A 22,392-nucleotide genomic window follows, 5' to 3' on the forward strand; every position below is an offset into this window, starting at 1 on the left:
TTTTATCTTATTAATGTGGCCAACTCCATCCCCTTCTAATCACAGAAGACATTTATTATGTGGTAGAATAGTGACTCGACTCTAAACAATCTATTTCCTTGAAAAGTTTAATTGGTAATTTAATGGCGAACATAGTGGTAGCCCTTTAAAGGTAATTGTATCAGAGTCCTTAAATAATTTCTAGAGCTTTAACTGATAGTTGTCAATTGATTTTCAGGCTGCCAGAGAACTGGTTCTGAAATGCCCTAAGCCCTTGTTTGCATATAAATAACTAAATGAACTCAATTAAGGTAGAAGATTAAATTACAAATCAGGAGTTTGAGGTGAAGAGGAGCTTTTAAAATAACCTAGGGCAACGGATTGGTTTCCTGTGAATGGGAATGAATACATTATCCATTCGATCAATAAAAATACAAGATCTCCAGATGAGTCGATAACAGCTCCAGTTATCCCCAATCAGCCTGACCACATTGGCTAGGAATGGTGTACCTGAAGAACACTAGGCTGCCTTAAGATAGTTCAATAATGATTGAATCTAGCATTTGCTTCCATCTTCTGCATGTAAATTTAAGAGGCTCTTTGACCAAATCCAACATAAATACAATGCTATCACATGCAATGCTATCAGCATTTTGTTTCTTTTTCCTTTCTATTATAATGAATTGTTTTTACACTGTTTAGAATTGGCTAGCACTGAATAGCTGCCAATTATGAGTAGGTCTATCTGTCTATCTATTTCAGCATCTGGGTATGATAGATCCATTCTACTTCTTTGTAAAGAATTGTATAGATAAGTTGAGATGATAGACAGATGGATGGAGCCTTATCGATGGATCATAGTGTAAAGTATCTTCTAAAAGTGATACAAATGATAGATTTTGCTAAGCCTTTGTAGGTATCCATGATGTAACAATTATAGATCCCAATACTTTGGAAAAGATATTATAGAGCTAAGAATACATGTAAGATGGTCAACGAAAATGATGAATAATAATTTGTCCAGGAATAAAAATGGCAAGTAAACAAGAACAAGATAGGGGGAAAAAATCCTAAATTTGGTTTGTTCTATATACAAAATACAATAAAAATACATTTGCCACATATGTGGTGGCAGCAGAATTGGGATAGTTTTTAAAGTACATTAAAACAAAGTTCACAAGTGTAAAACTATTAAGTATAAAACTAATGAGTAGTAGTCATGGTGGCTCTTCATCACCATCAGGTTCAGAAGAAGATTGCTTATCGATTCCATTTGCTGGTGTAACACCAGTGATAAGAGTACTATTTTACTCATGTTTTGTTCGCGAGATTCATATGAGTTGACAAAAGAATGACTAGCTACATCTAGCCCAATGTAGTTGTTCTAATATTCTGCCATCTTAGTAGAATTGTCTCAAGGTCTTAATAATGATGGGATATAAGTTGAGCATAACAGAGCAGGGGTGCCAAGCTCAAGGCCCAGGGGCCGGATCCAGCCCATGTGGGGCCGCCCCGGAAACAGCAAAGAACCAGCCCGCAGGACTCTGCGAGTGAAAATGGAGCTCGGGAGGGCCGTGTGTGGCCCTCCCGAGCTCTGTTTTCGCTGGCAGAGGGTTGCAGGAAGCTGTCGCAGCTGAGAACAGAACTCGGGAGCCCATTTTCACTGGCAGAGCACTCGGCCTACCACAGGCGCCCACAACACAAGTCTTTTTTTTAAAAAATAAGTTTTTTATTTTTGTACATCTCATTTCGTGAATGGTTTGATTCCTGGGTTTCATACATTTCAATATAAATAATCATATCAATATTATTCTTAATAATTACAGTCCATTTTCATTTTTGATTTTACTAACATATAGTTTCTATTGTCATCTTTCAACTCTAAACCTTCTCATAATTCTATCATACTTCATTTCATCTTAATATCTGTTTTTACTATTTTCCCCCTCATATTTCTACTTCTATTTTAGCCCGTTTTCACTGGCAGAGAGCTTGGGCCACCACAGGCACCCCAACATGAGTGATGTTGAGCTGGCCGTACCCATCCTGGCCATCCCCATCCCCGGCCCTCCGAGGTCAAACACAACCCTGATGCTGGCCTCAATGAAATCAAGTTTTACACCTCTGTAATAGAGCAATGCTTTTCATCTTGTCATTCATTATATGCCATTTGGAAACTGATTTGACATTTGCATATGAACCAAGTAAACCCCCACACACTTCTAGCAAAAAATGATACGAGTTTTTGGTTTCTTTGTTCTTCTTTGTGTCCTAGGGGAAATTGACCTTGAGATTCTTGCAAGATTACAGTCGGAATATCCTGGCGTGATCATTCATACCGATGTGATAGAACCAAATGCAGAACAAATAAACAGTTATAAAGGTATGCGTAATGCTGCAGTTTCTGCTGAGCTCCACGTCACCGATCCGCTTGCCTCTCAGTGTTCTAGAGTTCGTTATGGAAATAATGTGCTATTGAAATGTTTCTCTGAAACATTCATTTATCACATTTCCACTGAAAGGGAGGAAGAGATACAGCCTGATGTTTCTCAGCATGGTGGCAAGCCAGAGGGTGCAAATCCCTGCTTAAGTGACAGCAAACACAATGCAGTATTAATGCTACGGAAATGAAAAGGGGAAATTTTGCCACTGTTATTTGAAAAAAAAAAAATAGGGATTAACTTTCTGAAACTTCAAGCCAGGACACAAATATTGATTTTCCTCCACGAGTTGAGGGAGGACAAGGCTGCTTTCTTGAGACTATTGGCGCTCTTGGAATTTTGAAAAGCCTCAAAAATAGCTGCTATGCTTTCTGACGTTGTATACTCTCTACTATCTTAAAACCCTCACTTATTGCAAAACAAATTAGCTGGTTATTCTTGCCACCTTCCCAGCTCCACTCCGGCTTATTTCTGACTTTTTATAAGCAGGTAGATAGCAGTCAAACGAAGGAAAATGCCCCCTGTTTAACTTGACAGGATGCCTATAAGGCCTTCTTAGAAATAAAGTGAAGCTAAAAGCTGGCATATGCCTTGCCACATGCTATTTTCTGCAAAGTCTTCTGCACTGCTGAGCCTGGTAGATGCCAAGGGTGGTGTCCACAGACATAGTGGGTGCCTGTAGGGATTGCATTTCCTATTCTGCTATGAACTCTCTCTTTGTTTTACAAGGCTATCCATAACATGATGTTAAGTTTGGCTACATGCTTAGCAAAATTCATATTTCCATTTAGGGAAAGAGTTCCTCTCTTGTAGGTTTTCAAATCATCTTTGGTAGGCAGCCCAGAATTTTTGACATATTGATTGACATTAGCTTCCTTCTCACTCTTCATTTTTCCATTGACTGCCTATCAACTGTCTGGTAATGAAATAAAAAGCAGTTCTGGGGCAGGTTATCTTCACTGTCGATATGGATTACTTGCAGAATGATGTCTGGGCTTAAAATACACAGAGTTTCACTGTGGTCATAGAGCCCAGGAACTGATAATGGAAGAGGGCTGAGAAATAGCTGTGGCAGTTAAAAGTGAGACCACTCACACATAGACAATACACACATACCCATCTTTCCCTGAAAATAAGATCCTGTCTTATATTTTTTTGAACCCCGAAATAAGTGCTTGGCCTTATTTTCAGGGATGTCTTATTATTTTGAGGCACATGGAGCAAGACGGGGATCCTCTTGTCATCTTACCTGATTTCCAGCTCTGTCTCCCTAACCCTAACCAGAGGAAATGGCGGGGACCAGCTGCGCATGCGGTTCAGTATTTTTGGGGAGGGCTTATTTTTGGGAAGGGCTTATTTTCGGGGGGGGAGCTTATTTTAGTGCACACACTCAAAAGCCCGATTGGGCTTATTAGCAGGGGATATCTTATTTTAGGGGAAACAGGGTATATACCACATGTGATACTAAATCCAAAGTAATTATTACAGAGCAAGAAAAAATAATAAAGCACCACTGAAACCAGAAAATACATAACAAATAATCATGACATTTCTGAACCTTGACAATGTCCCTAATGCTGTCCCAAATACAATGTCAATAGGCTTTCTGAGTGAGAAAACTCTACTTTCGATGATAGGTAGTCCTCAACTTACCACTATTTGTTTAGTGAACAAATGGCACTGAAAAAGTGACTTATGACCATATGTCACGCTTACATAGTTGCAATATCCCCATAGTTGCAATATCCCCATGTGTTTTACCATGGCTGTTCACCGCCCTGAGTCCTGTTGGAGAACGGCGGTATATAAATTAAATAAATAAATAAATAAATAAATAAATAAATAGTCACCTGATCAAAATCTGGACACTTGGCAACTACCGGTAATTCTTATTTATGAGGGTTGCAGTGTCCCAGGGTCATGTGATCACCTTTTGCAACCTTCTGAGAAGCAAAGTCAATGGGGAAGCCACATTCACTTAACAACCCTGTCACTAACTTAAAAACTGCAGTCATTCACTTTACAATTGTGGCAAGAAGAGTCATTAAATAGTGTAAAACTTACTCAATGACTGTCTTACTTACCAAAATCAACTTTGGTCTCTATTTGTGGTCTTAAGCCGAGGACTACTGGTATTAGAGAGGACCTGCCATAGAGAAACATTATCTCTAGACTATCCCATCTTGCCACCTGTACAAATGGGAGACTTTGAGAAACTTTCCTGGGATGAGTGAATAGAATGGGCTACTTCTACCGGAAGGAGGTTTCCTGGAGAAACCTGGAAGTCTAACTTTATAGGTAAAAAAAAAAAATAGCATTTTATATTGAATCCAGAAACTCATTGACGCTCATAATAAAGCATCTCTAAGACCTGGCTTATGCGGCAATAACTTTCTGAACTATCTTCAAAGTCAAGCCCATGTAAAGCACACTACAGTAATCTGGTGTCCAATAGGAAAAATTTTAAAAAGCGTAGGTTAGAGGGGTGGAATAAGGAAAGAGAGAACATTTCTCATCTTTGCAGGGAGGTATCATAATCAGATCCTTGAGAAAAGTAATATTTCCTTTTCTGCATTAAGTCAACGTCTGTGATATTCTGAATGCTCTGTGCATGTAGTCAGGATTTCTGATCACGTAACAGAACCCAAAATAATGGAATCGTGGTTGAGACAGTCTTACAGTATCAGTGATGGAGATCTTTATTGCTTTTGGGGAGCGAAGAAAGCCACATCCTTTATGAATTTTCAGTGACAGAGTAGGCACAGTCTCCTTGTACTGGAAATTAAGAGAATATCGCAATCAAGAAAATATTCCAATTATTGTCTCAATGTCCCTTAGTTTTCAAGATGACACTGAAATCAGAGATGATTTCACAAGGAAATGTCAAATAACAGCACAGTGGGATTACGCTCTAGATCAAGATTAGGGAACCTTGTGGCTTTTTGGTTTTTTATGAAATTACAACTTTTATTAGCTGCACCATGATGGCTAATTGCGCAAGATGCTAGGTAGTGTAATTTTATAACAAGACAAAGACTACAGATTTCCATCCTTCTAGAGTCCAACCAAACATCCACTATTAGATTAAAAAAAAACAGTTTTAGGTTATATAAAAATACTGAAGACATAGTTCAGTGTTGTAATCTTATCTCATCTTAAATATTAGCAGTTTTATGGTAAAACCTTTTGGGCATTTTCACCTCCATTTAGATAGATAGATAGATAGATAGATAGATAGATAGATAGATAGATAGATAGATAGATAGAAATTGAAATTGTCATCGAAATTGAAAAGAGGCCGCAGAATATGAACAGACAGGATGACGCCTCTAGGTTATCAAGTATTTGGGGACTTGCACTGAGAGAAACTTGAGTGTTAACATCAGAAGAGAGGCAGAGATTCCAACAAGCAACCAGTGGTGTTGTAAGGCCTGCCAGAATTCTTCCTTCTTTGCAGAGGGTGGCTAGCAATAGGGAGAGAGAGAGGATGGAGCCAGAAGACAGGCTGAGATCTCAACTAACAATCAAGGGGGCTGGGATGCCTACCAGAATCCTTTCCCCTCTACAGCAGACAGATAATAATAGAGAACCTGAGAAAGTTAGGCCTGTAACACGTAGCCAAACAGCCAGGATGAGGAAGCAGGAAGAAAAACTGCTGTCCTCCAATCACAACACAGAGTTACAGGCTAACCAGCATACTTCAGCAGCAGCAAACATAGAAAAGCGACAGCTCCGACCTCGCAACACACCCATAGCTTCTAAACTAAATAAGAGCCTGAAGATGACAGGGTTGTGAGCCTGTCGAAACGTTGCTATAAAGAAAAACTTTTAAGGTACTGGTAGGATTTTAGCTAAGGTTTTAAAGGACCTTGCAGAGTGCTCTATAAGGATTTTTGGAAGACTTTAAGCTAGGATTTTAACCAGAATTTTAAACATTTTAACTAACTTATTTAACATGATGCGGGAAAACACCCGAGATTTTAATTTTTTGCATAGATAGATAGATAGATAGATAGATAGATAGATAGATAGATAGATATGAGAGACAGAGACAGAGAGAGATGGAGATGTCAGAAAAGATCTAGGAGCCTGGCACTCTGACAGATCAGCCATCAATAGACACATAGACATTAACAACATCTATAGACTATGCAAAAGAGACAATCAACCAGCCCAAAAGAGAAAAAGACTCCAGCACCTCTCCACAGTAATCAGCACTCAGATCAGCATAGATAAATTCCAAGATTAACTTCAGACCAACAATCAAGTACTGTAAGCAATATCCCAATCAAGAAACTGCCAAAGAGCCATCAGTAAACAGCCCAATCAAAGAATCTCTAAGACCGACCCCACCCACACAGACAGGCAAGTCACCAGAATATAAACTGACAGCAAACAGCACTCCTTACTAGCATTGATGCTGTTCCCTAGTTAGGGTAATGAAAGTCTGCAAGAAAACAAGCAAGCTCAGAGAGCACCAAGGACACCCTCTCCTTATTTAAATAAATCATGTTTTCCAAAATGAGATAATATGAATACATTGTTGGTCTATATTGAAATCCTGCAAGTATCAGAGATCTAGACCAGATCTCAGAAATGTAGCAAAATGTACATCCTCTTATATTAAAGTGAACAAAGGATAGCAGCCGAGAACTGGTCTTACCAATGGCATCATCGTCATATTAAAAATATATGGCTTTCAGCTGCTTTAAAAAAACTGAAATGAAAATGTATTCCATATTTGCAAATGAGATAAACTGTGGACCTATCGCATTTCAGAATGTGTTGCAAAGGCATCAGATCTCAAGAATATAAAGTTCACTTGGCACAAAGAGACATCCCTGGAATATGAAAATCGAATTAAGGACAGCAAAGAGATGGGAAAATGGAATTTCATCCACATGATCCAGGTAGAACAAAGCACATTATTATGTCGCCAGACCACTGTTACTGAGGCATTACATTAATGGGCTATTTTTCATGCATGGTGTATTACTGTAATGTTACAAATTTGCTCTTTTTATTTATAAACTATTTTCTCTCACTGTAGTTTTACCTTCCCGACCTGATAGTTATCCTGTTCTGTAGTGATGGAGAGGAGATATAACTCAACATACAGAGAGGAAGATTTTGCAAATATTTGAATTACAAAATATGCAAAATATTTGAATGATTTAATAAAACATTCCAAGAAATCTGCAAACCCATTTCACCTTGAAATGATTCTTCCCATTTTTTAGATGCTGTATTACGTAAAAGATATGCCAGCTACCATTAGATTCTTTCACGGCCTCTTGAAACCTGGGGCCAAACTTCTCATTATTCTTGTTTCAGGTAGGTTCAAAGTTGAATCCTAAGACATCTGATTTGTGTATTTGTAGTATTTTATTATTTATGTACCACAGGTAATCCTCAATTTATGACCATAATTCAGCCCAACATCTCTGTAGCTAAGTGAGACATTTTTAAATGAATTTTGCCCCATTTTTATGACCTTTCTTGCCACAGTTGTTAAGGTAAATCACTGCAGTTGTTAAGTTAGTAACACAGTTGTTAAGTGAATGTGGCTCAGATGGTTGCAAAAAATGATCACATGACCTCAGGACACTGCAACTGTCATAAATATGAGTCAGTTGCCATGTGTCTGAAGTTTGATCACGTGACCATGGGGATGCTGCAATGGTCATAAGAGTGAAAAATGGTCATAAGTCACTTTTTTCCAGTCCAATTGTAACTTTGAACAGTCACTAAATGAATTGTTATAAATTGAGAACCACCTGTATTGAAGTAGTCCATAATGTGGACTACCATATAAAAAGATTACATTGGCCACCAGGAGGCACTATAGGACCACTTTCAACCTATTTGGGAATCATCAGATGTGTGTAGTCAGATGTTATTCTATGGCAGGATTGGGCAATTAATTTTCCCAAGGGGCCACATCAGAAACTGGGACTATTGTGGAGGGCTGAACCAATAGGCCTGTGAAAGTGCATAGGCATGCATGCACGCATACACATATGTAAAAACTAGAATAGTTATTTGTCAACTGTTTAAACCTTGATCCAGAAACTGACAAATGAAATCAGCCAGCTTTTCCCCATGTGCTCTCTGCCTTATAGTACATTTAGTCAGGTTGCTATTTCTTTGAAAATAAGACTCAGATATGTCACCAGGAATGGTGCTCCCCCTGTGCATAGTGAAAACCAGATTATATTAAAATATTAGAGCTTATTTGCTGATGTTTCATTTTATGGATATAAAGAGTCATCTACCAAAAAAGATTATAAAGTGACTGTATCGATATAAAGATAACCCCAAATAATTCATTAGTCCCATTGAACTCAAAATATATTTATAGGGTATCAGAACAGATGTTAAAAAGAGGAAAGGCACAGGGTCTGAAACACTTTAACTCGTGGGAGGGAGGAGTCCAATTTCCATTAATGAATTCATTCATGTGTTTACAAATTTTTCAGAATGGCACCCATAACACCTGACTGCATTGTGGCATTAAGCAAATAGCTAGAAAGTTCTCTCCAGCTATTTGGCTGGCTCATTTCCATGTTACAACTCCTCATTTCATCCAGTATTGTGGTGCTGGGTAAAAAAATCCACACTAGGAGAGTTATGTTTGAAACCTGAGAAAGAAAGATGTATTCAAGTTATCTGAAAAATGAAATAGCAAAGATTGTGATAATGAAGCATTTGTTTTTATCTGGTACTGGGTAAACAAAGCAAATAACTTATTTAGGATTAGTGCCTAATGCAAGTCTTATGGATACAACCAGCCAAAGTTAAGCACTTTCAGGTTTCATTGATTTCACAGCTTGCATTTGTTATTCTCAGGTTTCTGTTGTGAATTGAACAATATGTACACAGGAACAAGGGGAGGGATGGAAAAGAGAGTTGGGTTTATCAAATACCGTTCACAAAATAGTAGCCTAATAATGCAGAGCAATTATCATGGCAGCATCTATATAACCCAACTCAATAGGACTCCAGTCTGCTTATGAACACAAATACACACTTTCTTCTAGATTTTTGAAAGAGTTATTTATCTGGTTATGTTTTCAGTGAAAACAAAACCAAGATTTTTGTCAAATGTTTAGCCTGTAGCAAAACATTGCCCTTTAACCTGGAATTACCAAATTAGGGATTATTTCTCATCTCATCTCACTAACTTCAGCCATATGGTTATTCTTATAAATAAAGGAGCCATGGTTAGAGGTACAGTGGTTAGAATACAATATTGCAGGCTAATTCTGCTGACTGCCGACTACTAACAGTTCAGCAGTTCGATTCTCACTGCCTCAAAGTTGACTTAGCCTTCCATCCTTCCGAGGTTGATAAAATGAGGACCCAGATTGTTGGGGGCAAGATACTCAGAGGGGGCTGTAAAGTACTATGAAGTGGTATATAAGTCTAAGTGCTATTGTTAAAGTAAGGATTTTTAAAAAAATCTTTAAAAAAAATCACATACATATATACATACAATAAGAAATTTGAAGGACATTCTTATATTCAAATCACAGAGACATGTATACATAAGAGGTACCCTAAAGAAACAGAACATCTCATGCATCAAATATATGCCTGGGCTACATCTTTGTAGACAGAAGATACATCATTGAATGCCCTTTTCTCTTAATATGTGCATATTGAAAGCGAGTTAATCAGGGAGAAGACCATATTAGATATCAAGTGCTGACTTTACACTTACAAGAGAGATATAATCTTAAAGCTGTATTTCAGAGTAATTAGTTATAAGTTCCTGGGTGCAAAACATATGTATACAACAAGCCAAATTTTATACTGATTATCTACCCTCTGCTGGTACATCTTGAAGCATCTGAGGAGAAAGGGGACATTTACAAGAAATTAGAAAAGGACAAAAAAAATGGGTAAATTTACTCTGACCTGATTTTGGATATTTTTAGTTATAGACTTTTTAAAAACTCAAAACATTTTTCTGTCCCAAGTCTGGCACTCTTATTCCATTTTGAATTTTATTCCATTCCTCTCTTCTCCAGCATACTTAGCAGACACAAGGAATGCAACAGGCAGGTATGCAGAAACGCTAAGTCAGGGATGTCCAACCTTGGCAACTTTAAGACCTGTGGACTTCAACTCCCAGAATCCCCCAGCCAGCATAGACATCGCTGCTCTAAACTCACTGAATCTAGGGCACCTATCAGAAAATGTTTATGGGGGCATCCATTGGAACTGAGATACATCCATGTGCAATTTCTTTTCTGCCAGCAGTTCCTCACTTGGGTAAAAGATAACAAAAGAAAGAAGACAGCCAAAGACAATCAGTTAAGGAAAAGATGTGAGATTCCATCATTCAGAGTGAATAGTGTGAGGTACAACAGAGTAGATAAACATCAAAAGAGGTGAACGAACAGAGGAACAGAAGAAGCCTTTGCTAAAATTAGAACTAGTCAACAAAACAACCTCTAGCACATTGGTACCAAGTCTTATGTCGAAAGCTACTCATACCTGTTCTTTGCAGTGCAGCCTGCCTGAGGAGGGATTCCCAGTGAGTTGTGCTCAGTGTGCTGTTTGCCTCCTCATCTAATAAAAAATTATATCATGTGAAATGGAGAGTAGGAATCTGATAAGGAACACGTGGGACATCAGATCCGCCCATATTTCAGTTGTCGGTGAAACCAGGCCAGCTATAAAGAAAGATATAGGGTTGTTTTTAAAGTTAATATCCTCCTCTCACAGCCAGTTTGCCACAAAGTCTTAAAAAACACCAGTCTGGCACCATATGTTCCATCTACAGGGAGTGATTATAATAATGTGCCAGTCAGGTAGTGTATAATTGCTCCGTTTCAGAAATGGCATTGAGTCACAGAACACCGACACCAGCGCATTCCTTGCAATTAGTGCTCGGCATTCATTTCCCACCACTGGGGGAGGAGGGAGAGACAGGGAAAGAATAAATAACACAAATTTGTTGTGCGGCATCCATTTAAAGCTGACAATGTTTATGTTTCCGAAAGAAACTCTTTCAAGACTGACTGTTTTCCTCCAAAAAAAAAAAAGGCAGACAAGTAGCTTTATTAACATGGGGGATTTGCAGTCATACTTCTCAGCAGGCCCTCATTAGTCCTGAATTTATTGCTTTCCTATCCAAAGGGGCCAGAAGCTTTGCCTTTTTATAAATGATTCACATCAGAAATGCTGAATCATGCCACCAAGGGTACCAAATAAATGAATTAGCCTGGTGCCCCTTCCTACTGTTCCTGCTAATATATTTTTTCTTTCTCTCTCTCGCTCTCTGTGGTAATATCTGTACAGCTAACATGCAACCAATTTTTAAACAAAAATAGCTCCTTTCTCACTGTAAGGGTTGCCAACTGGGTGACCTAAGATTGCCAAACATTTCGAGTAATTTGGGACATCTTTAGAATTTCATGATTCTAATGGAATTTCATGATTCTAATGGAGGCCTCCTATCCTGTCATCTTGTCACTCTATACAACTTTATGAAAACTACATTAAAGTCGCATGTAGCCCCGGTTTATTTTAGGCCTACTGTAAATCAGGATGATTCTTTGTCAGAAGACTGGTATTTTCTTGCTTCTCAGTCTCCATGGACGCTTCTGAATTAATTACAATTGCCTATGTTGGGAGCATATATAAGTCGATCTCTCAGCTAAATCATATGAAAGTTAATTAGATTTTAATTAATTATGACTGAAGCTGTACCTAGATGCATACATGCACTAAATGGACTTCCTTTCCAGTAAACAACCAGGATTAGGCTAAATGTACTATTTTCCTGCTTTAATGGACGTACACAAACCTTTACCGATCTAATATACTTTCAATGTGCCTCATAATTTTGGAAATTAAAGTCTAAAACATCAGGCGGGAGCATTATTAGAGACTTTGTCTCTATCAAAATATTTGTAAGATTTCTGTCTCAGATTATGAAAGGTAGTACACAATATCTGGACCCCATTTTAAAGCTGGTATATTCAAATGATGTTAAATAGCGATTACAGCTGGTCCTTGAATTATGACCATAATGGCATCTGCCCATCACAGACGTAAGTCAAGACAGTCATAAAGTGGCTGACCCATGGGACTGACCCAATTTTATGACCTTTTTTGCAGTGATCGTTAAGTGAAGCAATGGTTCAGTATGGGTGCGGTTTTGCCAAAAACAGAAGTAAATGTTGGTTTTCGGCAAAACCATCGTAAAATGTGATCATGTGATTGTGGGATGCTATAAACAGCTATAAATGCAGTCTGGTTGCCGAGTGTCTGAGGTACAGTCATGTGATGGGGGGGGAAACATTGGAATTTTGACTCTGGATTGTGAGTGCCCCCAGGAAGGTCCATTGTAACTTCAAATAGTCACTAAGTAACTGGTTGTAAGTTGAGGACTACCTGTATTTCCTATAGGTAGAAATGAAAATGCAGCTTTGAAGTTCAGGATATCTTCAGTAACACAGACACACACACACACACATTTCCACATGTCCTTGTTGTTTTACCAGACACATAAATAGCCATCGTTGTAAGAAATTAATTTTCCATCCTTCAGAAAGGATATATTTTGATACTATATGATGAGATACCTAAGAAAGGACAATTGTTATTTATTTACATAATCACTTATCTCAAAATCTTTCCCTCAATGTCTAATGTCTGATTGCAGATTCAAAGGATGGCTTTAAAGCTGAATAAATGTAAACTAAAGTCATTTATCTTTGACAAAGTCAAGAGCTCTTGAGAGAGAGAGAGAGAGAGAGAGAGAGAGAGAGAGAGAGAGAGAGAGAGAGAGAGAGAGAGAGAGAGAGAGAGAGATGACTGTGAAAATACCCAAATCCTTCTCCCTGTTCCAATAAAAGTGTTTTATTTTAAATATACAGTTAAGTGTGGTGTTCATAGCCTTCCACTGCTAGAATGATTTCACTAGCCCCTTGGGCAATTGCTTCCAAAGTGGCTGTTCAGTCCAGCTCTAAACCTGCTCTTCTAGACGATTTGAAGATTTATCAACCAGTTTCTGATTTATTTGTATGGGGTAGCGAGGAGTCAATCATGAGATTAGCTCTGGTCTCAGTGATGTTCCCATTCACGGTTGGAAATGATCTTCAGCTTCTAAATTATGTACAAAGCTGCAACAGCACTGAGAGAGATTGAAAAGAGTAAGAGGTCTCCTTGAAAATATATAACCACCCCAATTCCAAAACATGTAATGCCACCCCTGTTCACTACGGATAATGCTCATAAAGAAGGCCTCTCTAATCGGTTTGCATGTTGAACCAACTTGGACCTAGATTCAGGATATTTGTGGCCTGCAACAGTCTCAAAAAGGCAAGGCACGTGGCAACTTTCTTATTTGGGACCATCTATGGTTCAGCCTGTCATATTCCTTTTTCTCGATAGCTAGTTGCCACAGTCTTTTTCTTGTTATTCTGCCCATATTTTTGCCTCATATTAAATCTGTGCAGACTGTCTCTGGTACTCCTGAACCCATGTGGTGAATTGATTTTCCTCAGATTTCTCCCCAAAATTGATTTTTTTCCAGTTAAGTATTAAGATACCTGCTTGTTCCAATATTATTCACTACCTTCTCAGTTTTTTTTCTCTTCTGTGGGACTATAATCACTCTTTAAAATCTCCAAAGAACATGGCCACTGAACAAGGTTGCCAACAATTTAGGGACTTATAATGCAAATACATCTGAAAGGAACAACATGGGGAAAATGAACTTAAATTTGAATTTGATGGAATTTCACTGGTTTGGTTTTTAATTCTATTTCAAGCCCTGGGTTTAAAATGTGGGAAATCCATTCATTGCAAATTATATAACCCAGTCAAACAAACAGTAAACAACATCTTAATCAAGGAACTACCAACATCTTTTCCACCAACACTGACAGAGCAATCTCCTACTACACAGAGAGCAAGCCCCCACTTCTTACTAGAACTGATGATGTTACCTAGTTAGGTAATGAAATGCCTGCAAGAAAATAACCAAGCTCAGAGAGCACCAAAGACCCCACAGTTCAACCCTGAGCTATAGATATTATCTTCTATTGGAACATGTATAATACAAATGATTTGTCACTGACATGTTTGTGATATTGTTTATTTGACAGGACGCAGTAGCTGGGCCAAATTGTGGAGGAAATATGGTCCTCGGTTACCTCCAAATGATCTTTGTTTATATATTTCTTCTGCTGATGTTGAAGAGATGCTTGATGGTTCTGGACTGAAGTATCAGTCTTATGAGCTTCTATCAGACATGGACATTACAGATTGCTTTACTGAAGGGAGCAAAACTGGGGAACTTTTGCTTGATTTTTTGACAGAAACCTGTAATTTCAGTAACACTGCCCCTCTTGATCTAAAAAATGAACTCATTGAAGATCTTAAAAAGCCTGAATATAGTGAAAGGAGAGGTGACAAGTATTTTTTTAATAACACCCTGAATGCAATAATAATTGAACATTAAAATGGAGAGACTTATTTACAAACATAATATCACTATGAACTTGTTTAATATTTTAATAATGGTTGTATGTGAAACGTGAGATAAATACAGACAGAAACACCCAAGTGGGATATATTATTTTGTGCCTCGAGTTATCATTGTTAAGAGTATCAATACCAGTATGTGTTTGCAATGTTGCAGAGAGACACCTTATTAATAAATTAAAACTTACTTTATTGGGATGCCTATCATTATTTCTATGTGAAGGTCCTATGTTGAGATGATGAATCAGAACTTGAAAAGACAGAAGTCTATATTCATCTGGTTGATGAAGAAAGTGTGGTTGACAACCAGTTTGCACTGGTTGTTGCAGTGCCCTGCAATCACGTAATCATCATGTGTAAACACCATTTGTAACCTCCATGTAATCACCATTTGTAACTTTTCCTGCCAGCTTCCCCAGAAAGTCAATGGAGAAGCCTGCAGGTTGCTGTGGTAAGGCTACCCCCTTACCAGCCCCTCTGTGTTTGCAGCATGTCAGCCACTTTTGAATGCCAAAAGAGAAGTATTTTCTGAAAGATATTTATGTTATTCTTTAAAGCAAAGACAATGGATTCTTATGGCTCTTATTATTGCATACATGTGAATCACCGTCCACCTCATGTAAGATAGATAGATAGATAGATAGATAGATAGATAGATAGATAGATAGATAGATAGATAGATATAGATTGCCTACTCTTAGATGTTTACAAAAATTATGCACATGTTGCCATAGTTGTGTGTGTGTGTGTGTGTGTGTGTGTGTGTGATACTTAAATTGTTGAGATCTTGTTCTCTGAGCTTGCTTCTGTTCTTGTAGATATTTCACGACCAGTTTAGGAAACATTATCAGTGCATGGGGGAGTGGAGTTTTCTGGCTGTTTCTATATGGTAGCTTGTCTTATCAGTCTAGTTTGGGACATTGTTTCTTCTTTGATTGCTTTTTTGGTGAAATATTGCTTCTTCTTAGATTGTTCTTGTTTATCTGACTGCTGGTTGCTGCTTGTCTGGGTGCTGGTCAATAGATGTCTGATGAGGAAGGAAGTGTTTGCTTCTTTCCTTGACTTTTCATCACTTCTTTTCTTAAATGGTTTGTGGTTGGAGCTTATCTCAATATGTCTCTTAATGGCTGATTCACAGAGTGTACAACATCTAGGAATTTTCTTGCATTTTTGGTCTAAGGTGTCTAGTTTCCCAATTGAAAATATGGTTGAAATTATCAGTGTGTTGTGAAATTAAGGAGTTTTTTTTTAACTATCAGTTAATGTTCATGGATCTGTTCTCTTTTCATGAAATATTGTCCTTCTTTTATGACTTGTTACATTATGATTAGGTCATTGAGGGTTTTTCTGATTTGGTTGTTTAGTTTCTGTATAGGGTTTGTATTTATGAGATTGTAGGTTTCCTTGTCATTCAGCATCCTTTATATTTTTGGGATGTAATGTTTTTTTTTTCTTCTTATGAAAACTGGTTGAGCTGTTGGGAAGACAATGATGGTTTGATCATTTTCTAGTGTTTTTCGGGCTGCTTTTTTCTGCCTTGAAGTTATTCCGTTTCCTTATATGTTTGGTCAAAGGAATAATTCCTTCCTTTATGGGGGATGTTATGTTCTGAGGTAGCTAAGAATGCTTAACCACCCATTCAGGTTCAGATTCATTTTGGGATGTGTGAATCTTGTGATCTGAGATCACGAGCCATCCAGTGCAGCAGTCAACATTAGCTTCAAAGGATACATTTTAAAAATCATCAGGGGAAGGTTTATACTTTAGAAAGCCTTCCTGTAGAAACAGTTGTGTCCTAGAGGGCATACAAAATTCTTCAGTTGTTTGGAGGATTTGGCAAAATGGATTAGTTCACAAAGAAAGGGGAGGGGGTTGTTCCTCTTCCAGAAAGGAAAGTTTTGACTTTATGCCAATTTGCGTGCTCTGCCATTCATTGATAGGTGACGCTTCCTAAGTGGCTGACATTTTCTATCTTGGAAATTCTCAGGCAAGGAACTCAAGGAAGGTGGGGAACAAAGTATTTGTTTAGCCACACAATAAGCATTCCTTCTTGGGATCGATCTAGCATGGTGGCCATATGTGCAAATACAATCAAGATATGAGACAGATGCAAGAATGTACGGTTTTTTATAAAGGACCAACAGAACTAGACCAGATATTACTAGGCACAGATGAAAAATTCATTTAAAAAATTTATAGCTACTTACTGAATATTAAAATGGAAGAAGAGCAAGTGAAAGAAACAATAATAAGATGGGCTAAAAACTTTGGTTACCCAATAGAACTAGACAAATGGCAGAAACTGTGGGACAGAAACTGTAAATTAACAATGTCAACGGCCAATAAGGAAAATCTATACAAAATGTTTTATAGATGGTGTTATGTACGGATTGGCTAGAATCTACATAAGTTTTCATGCTCGCCACGGATTGGCTAGAATCTACATAAGGTTTCATGCTCACCACGGATTGGCTAGAATCTACATAAGGGTTCATGCTCACCGCTGATTGGCTGTCCGGACTGTGGGAGATTTAACCTGCCGTCATTGGCCGGCTGGTCTGCCTGGAGCTCTTTAAGAAGGCGAGCTCCGGCAGCCCAGCTAGCAGAGCGCAGTCACAGTTTGCTGGAAATAAAAAGGTGCTGAATTCACTAACGACTCTCGCCTGTTGCCTTGCGCCGATCTAACAGATGGCATTTACCACCAGCGAGGCTAGCAAAGAAGTTTGAAAACTTATCAGTTAACTGTTGGAAGTGTAATCACATACCAGGTTCATATTACCATATGTGGTGGACATGCCCAAAGGCAAAAAAATATTGGACTAAAATACATACTTGGTTAGAAAAAATGATAAAACAACACATAGATTTGAAACCTGAAATATTTCTGCTGGGGACATTACCAGAACAGTATAATAAAGGGAATACATATTTAATTTTGCATGTAGTAACAATAGCAAGAATAGTGTTTGCACAACAATGGAAAAATGAAGATGTCCCGACAGATGAAAGTGTAATAAAAAAAATATTAGAATGTGCAGAGATGGATAGATTGACAAGATAAAAGAAAAGGAAGAAACAGAATACTTTTTAACATGGAATATATTTTACCAATGGTTAACTAATAAAAACAGAGGTTAGAATTTAAAAAGAATTTAAAGAGATAACAAAAAAATTGTATGGAAAACATTGTAAAGATGGACAAATTAATTGTTTTATTATTTTATGATTAATATTGATATGTTTATTATGATTACTAGCATGATTATGGTTATTGTTGTACTTTTACTCAAAATTAATTATACCCAGACAATACGCTGTTCAGATAGACATGGAATTTTTTATGTTTTTAAAGAAAAATGTACCAATAAAACATATATTCAAATAGGTATTCCTTCAACAAGACATTTACAGTCTACTGGAGGAGAGGCTGATTTCTCCTTTTTTTTTTACTGGATTAAAAAACAATCTTTTATGACTCATTTCCCACCTTTAATGTTTCGCTATTGCTATGGATACAAGAGAATGTGGACACATGAGCATAAAGCACACAAAGAAAGAGTTAATAATTCTGCTTCCAATTAAATTCCCTTGGTCATTTTCATAGTTCTTTTTCATTCTGCATTTCTCTCATAGAAATCTGAAAGTGTAGTGCTGCCTGTTCCATTGGTGAGGGCACATTGGATAATAGTGTATGCTTCATTCACTTAAGCACAAAGTACACAAATCTTTATATTTTCATGCAATTGTTCAATATATACTGCAGAATTAAACAAAGATTTATTTTAGCCATTAAAATTCATATTTTGTTTTGCCCTATCCTTGGTGGGACATTCGTGTAGAATAGGATGATCTTTCTCATCTTCAATCCAATTAATCTGGAGAAATAGTTTTTATTTTTAACATGGTCTCATTTCCCCCTGATATAAACAAGGACTCTTCAACCATGATGAGTCAATCATTCTTAGCAAGAGGACAAAGCATGCCAAAATAAGATAGAACTGTCCTTCTTGCCATTGGTAAAATGCAGTGAGATGAGATCATTGGAAAGCAGGTGTGCTTAATTATGGTCCATAGCCTACATAAGCTGGTTAGAAGCCTCCATGGCATGGAACTTCAATGCAGACCATGAAGTGTGTGTGTATGGGAGTGATTCTCTGGGGTTTCCTGACTGGCAGAAGGGCCACGGGGTCTTTCTTTGTCTTATTATGTTCTTCAATACTCATGATTATTCATTGATTGCTGTCTAATGTTACGCTATTGTTATTTTCTTCTTTTGCCTTGTAATAAAACCTTAACTGAATAGTTATTGCTTCTGAATGCAAAGGAGACATCTAGAAATTGTTGAACTATAGCTCCTGGAAGCCCCAGCATGCATGGCCAATGCTAAGAGATCCTGGGAATTATAGTTTGGCAGCCTTTGGAGAGTTGGCTATAAAAGAATCCATCTACCCCTTTTGAAGCTGTGTGTAGGAGATGACCAGGCTGAGCCCAAGGGTGGGGTCAAATGAGTCATCAGTTTGGAGTCACTGCACTCCCACAAGAGATCTAAGTCTAGCCCCCCCCCCCGTGAATTTCATTGACTCTTATCTACCGCCAATTTGCCTTTACCATTAGTAGTTCAGATTCTTTTGTATAGGTAGCATGAAATAAACTCGTACTTTTGAACCGTCTCTTGCCCCTGGTTTATTGCACCTGACATGTGTGCTCCATTGTAGAAAGCTCTCTTGTTAGGAAGTTTTTTCTAACATCTAGATGAAGTCTGTAATTTTGCAAATTCTACTCACCGTTTTTGGTTTTGTCCCCTGGAATACAACTCATCTTCTCCATTCCAGATTGCTGATATGGAAGAGTGGCACTGTATCCCTCCTTTAATTTACATTCCCTGGCTTAAATAGATGCAGATATTTCAACTATTAACGGGACTGCATCAACTTTCCCATCATAATGGTTTCTGTTCTCTTGGTTCAGTTCCAGTTCGTGATTATTCTTCTTAAAAGGCAATGCCCAAAACTGGATATAATGCTCTAGATGTGTTCATGTTATGATGAACACTTGTGTAGAACAGCTTAAGATATTTTACAGCCTGAAGCAAAGAATAAGAGGACAGATCTCCTTCTATTCCCTCTACAAAGCCTGACTAGACTGGGAACTGGAGAACGTATTAACCCTGACAAAGTTGCCCTCAAAAGTTCATATTTGGACAAATAATACTTTCTTGGACCCACTTGAGGTGGCTACTTAATTTTGCCTAATGGTGGAGCCTGCTGTCCACAGGATGGTTAAGTGGAAGGCAAACAAGACAAATCATGATCTTCAGTCTTCTTTCCTGAATCCCAACCTTTTCCCTTTCTCTCCACAATTCCCCCTGGAGCTAATCCTCATGGTTTGTAGACCAAATAACTTTATTTTCAATTTATCAAGCTGCAGAGTCCTTAGTGATATCCAAGATTCCCCGCCTCCCACCCCATGCTCCTTTCATTTGACTGGAAATTGTTAAGTTACTCATCGTAAACTTTGACATATCACATCTATTCTTCCACTGAATAATTCCTACAAGCAAATTAACAGGTTTCTCAAATAACGTCATCGCTTCTCTTTTTTTCTTTTTTCCTGAGCCTAGCAGCACCCATTTAATTATAGCAAGGTTTTTCTTTCATAGGCTCTGCCCTATGTCAATATAGTAGTAGGGTGGAGCTTTAATGTTTCATAAGAATGTACACATTCTCATGAAAAGGATGAATAAGTAATTTTATATCTTCATTTGTACGATGTGCCAAAATTGTCTTAAATATTTTGTTCTGGATGGAGGAGCTTTCTACCAATTTAGGCTTCTGCCTCCTTTCGCTCTCCTTCTCTCCGGTCTGGAGAATGTTAACATAAATTGTAGCATAAATCTTTGCCTTGTAGAGTAGCAGAAGGCACATATAAAAACCCATATCTTTACTGCACATATTTCCCATTAACCATAATCTATTAGTAATTGAAGTTCATTACCAATTCTTGTAGGCTTTATTGCTATCATGCTGCATGACATAGTGAACCTGGCTTGCATAACAAGAAGCCCTTGCTGGGAATATCCTATTAACAGTGACAGTGCATTTGTCATTGCGATAATAAACCCAAGAGCTGCCTGTAGATTATAAATTATTATGATGCCATTTGCAACACTGTAGTTTAAAGTTTTGTCAGGCCTTCCATTTTAAAGACCCCCGTTTTTCAGTGAGTTATAACTCAACTATAAAAATTTGCAGCCCATTTAAATTTGGCCTATAAGGACTTCACCCAAAAGATTGAAAAAAGACAAGGAAAAAACATAAAGAAAAAAATATAAAGAAAAGAAATCAATGAAAGTCTAAATTCATCCCTAGTTAAATTACACAAATAGAAGGCTGGTAAATGAAACGGATGCTCTTTGTTTTGTAGTAGTGCACACTCTTAACTTATTCTGTTTTAAAAATAGCATTTAATGAATAACAATACGTTGTTATTGCAGTGAACTTAAGGCTCGACGTTCTAGGTATTTAAACAATAGTTAAAGAGTTTGGCATCCAGCTGGGAAACCCTGTGTTGTATTTCCTAAGCTTCTCCCTCTGTCCACACGAATTTTCTGTGGCACTACAGGTACTCCAGTTATTATTTTACAGACTTTATGTTTACATCGATCTTAGCCATGGTTAATGTCAGTTCCACTTAAGTAGGATTTGTGAACTCATTTGAAACACAGGATAGGAGAATGCACTCGGTTAAAATGTTTTGTGGTAAGGACTGTACAAACATAAATCTTAGCGTAATGGTTATCAGGAAAAGGAAAAGAGTACAGCTGAGAGAAGGAAGTGTGAGAAAATACATGGATAAAAATGAGGAACATTCAGTTTAATATAATGCAAGAATGATTGGGTAGTTAGGTTTAAATATTAACAATTATTTCATAGTGTATTGCGAGGTAAGACCAGAGAAGGATGAGCAAAATTCATCCTGATCCTAGAGTGAGGAAGGCAGGATGGATTATATTTCTGCCTTAAAATTACTTTGTACCTTGGTTTCTTCATTTGCAATAAAGAAAACAATTATATTGATTCATAATACTATTGCCAGTGAGACTCTGTGGTCTTGAACTGAACATAATGCCCATCCAACCAGTGCTGCTCTAAATTCCTGAAGTGGTAAAATAGTTAGATTTTAGTGCTGACATTTAAGCTTTAAAATATAGCAAAGAAAAAAAATTCAATTCTTTCTTTAGGGGACTGGAGGGTAAAACGTATGAAGAACGATTGCAGGAATTGGGTATGTCTAATTTAATGAAAAGAAGGACCAAGGGTGACATGATAACAAGGGTGACATCCCAATATCTCAGGGGTTGCCTCAAAGAAGAGAGGGTCAACCTATTCTCTGAAGCAGGACAAGAATCAAGGGATGGAAACTAATCAAGGAAAGAAGCAACCTAGAACTAAGGAGAAATGTCCTGATA

At 37.7% G+C, this 22,392-nt stretch overlaps 1 protein-coding gene across 10 annotated transcripts in view; it reads left to right on the forward strand.

Annotated features, from left to right (window-relative positions):
* HNMT (histamine N-methyltransferase) overlaps nt 1-15,116 on the forward strand; it is a 91,436-nt gene extending 76,320 nt beyond the window's left edge. For 8 of the 10 annotated variants that reach the window (XM_087881807.1, XM_087881805.1, XM_087881806.1 and 5 more), the window contains 4 exons: nt 2,255-2,362; nt 7,200-7,330; nt 7,661-7,754; nt 14,546-15,116. In XM_087881807.1, coding sequence (XP_087737933.1) covers nt 2,255-2,362; nt 7,200-7,330; nt 7,661-7,754; nt 14,546-14,901 — 689 coding nt within the window. In that variant the 3' untranslated portion in view covers nt 14,902-15,116. The remainder of the gene's footprint in view (nt 1-2,254; nt 2,363-7,199; nt 7,331-7,660; nt 7,755-14,545) is intronic. The other 2 variants (XM_087881811.1, XM_087881810.1) reach the window with 1 other exon arrangement.
* Nucleotides 15,117-22,392: the final 7,276 nt, after the last annotated feature.

The sequence above is a fragment of the Pantherophis guttatus genome, chromosome 1, assembly GCF_059756535.1.
Source record: "Pantherophis guttatus breed Tessera chromosome 1, ASM5975653v1, whole genome shotgun sequence".
Taxonomy (NCBI): Eukaryota; Metazoa; Chordata; class Lepidosauria; order Squamata; family Colubridae; genus Pantherophis; species Pantherophis guttatus.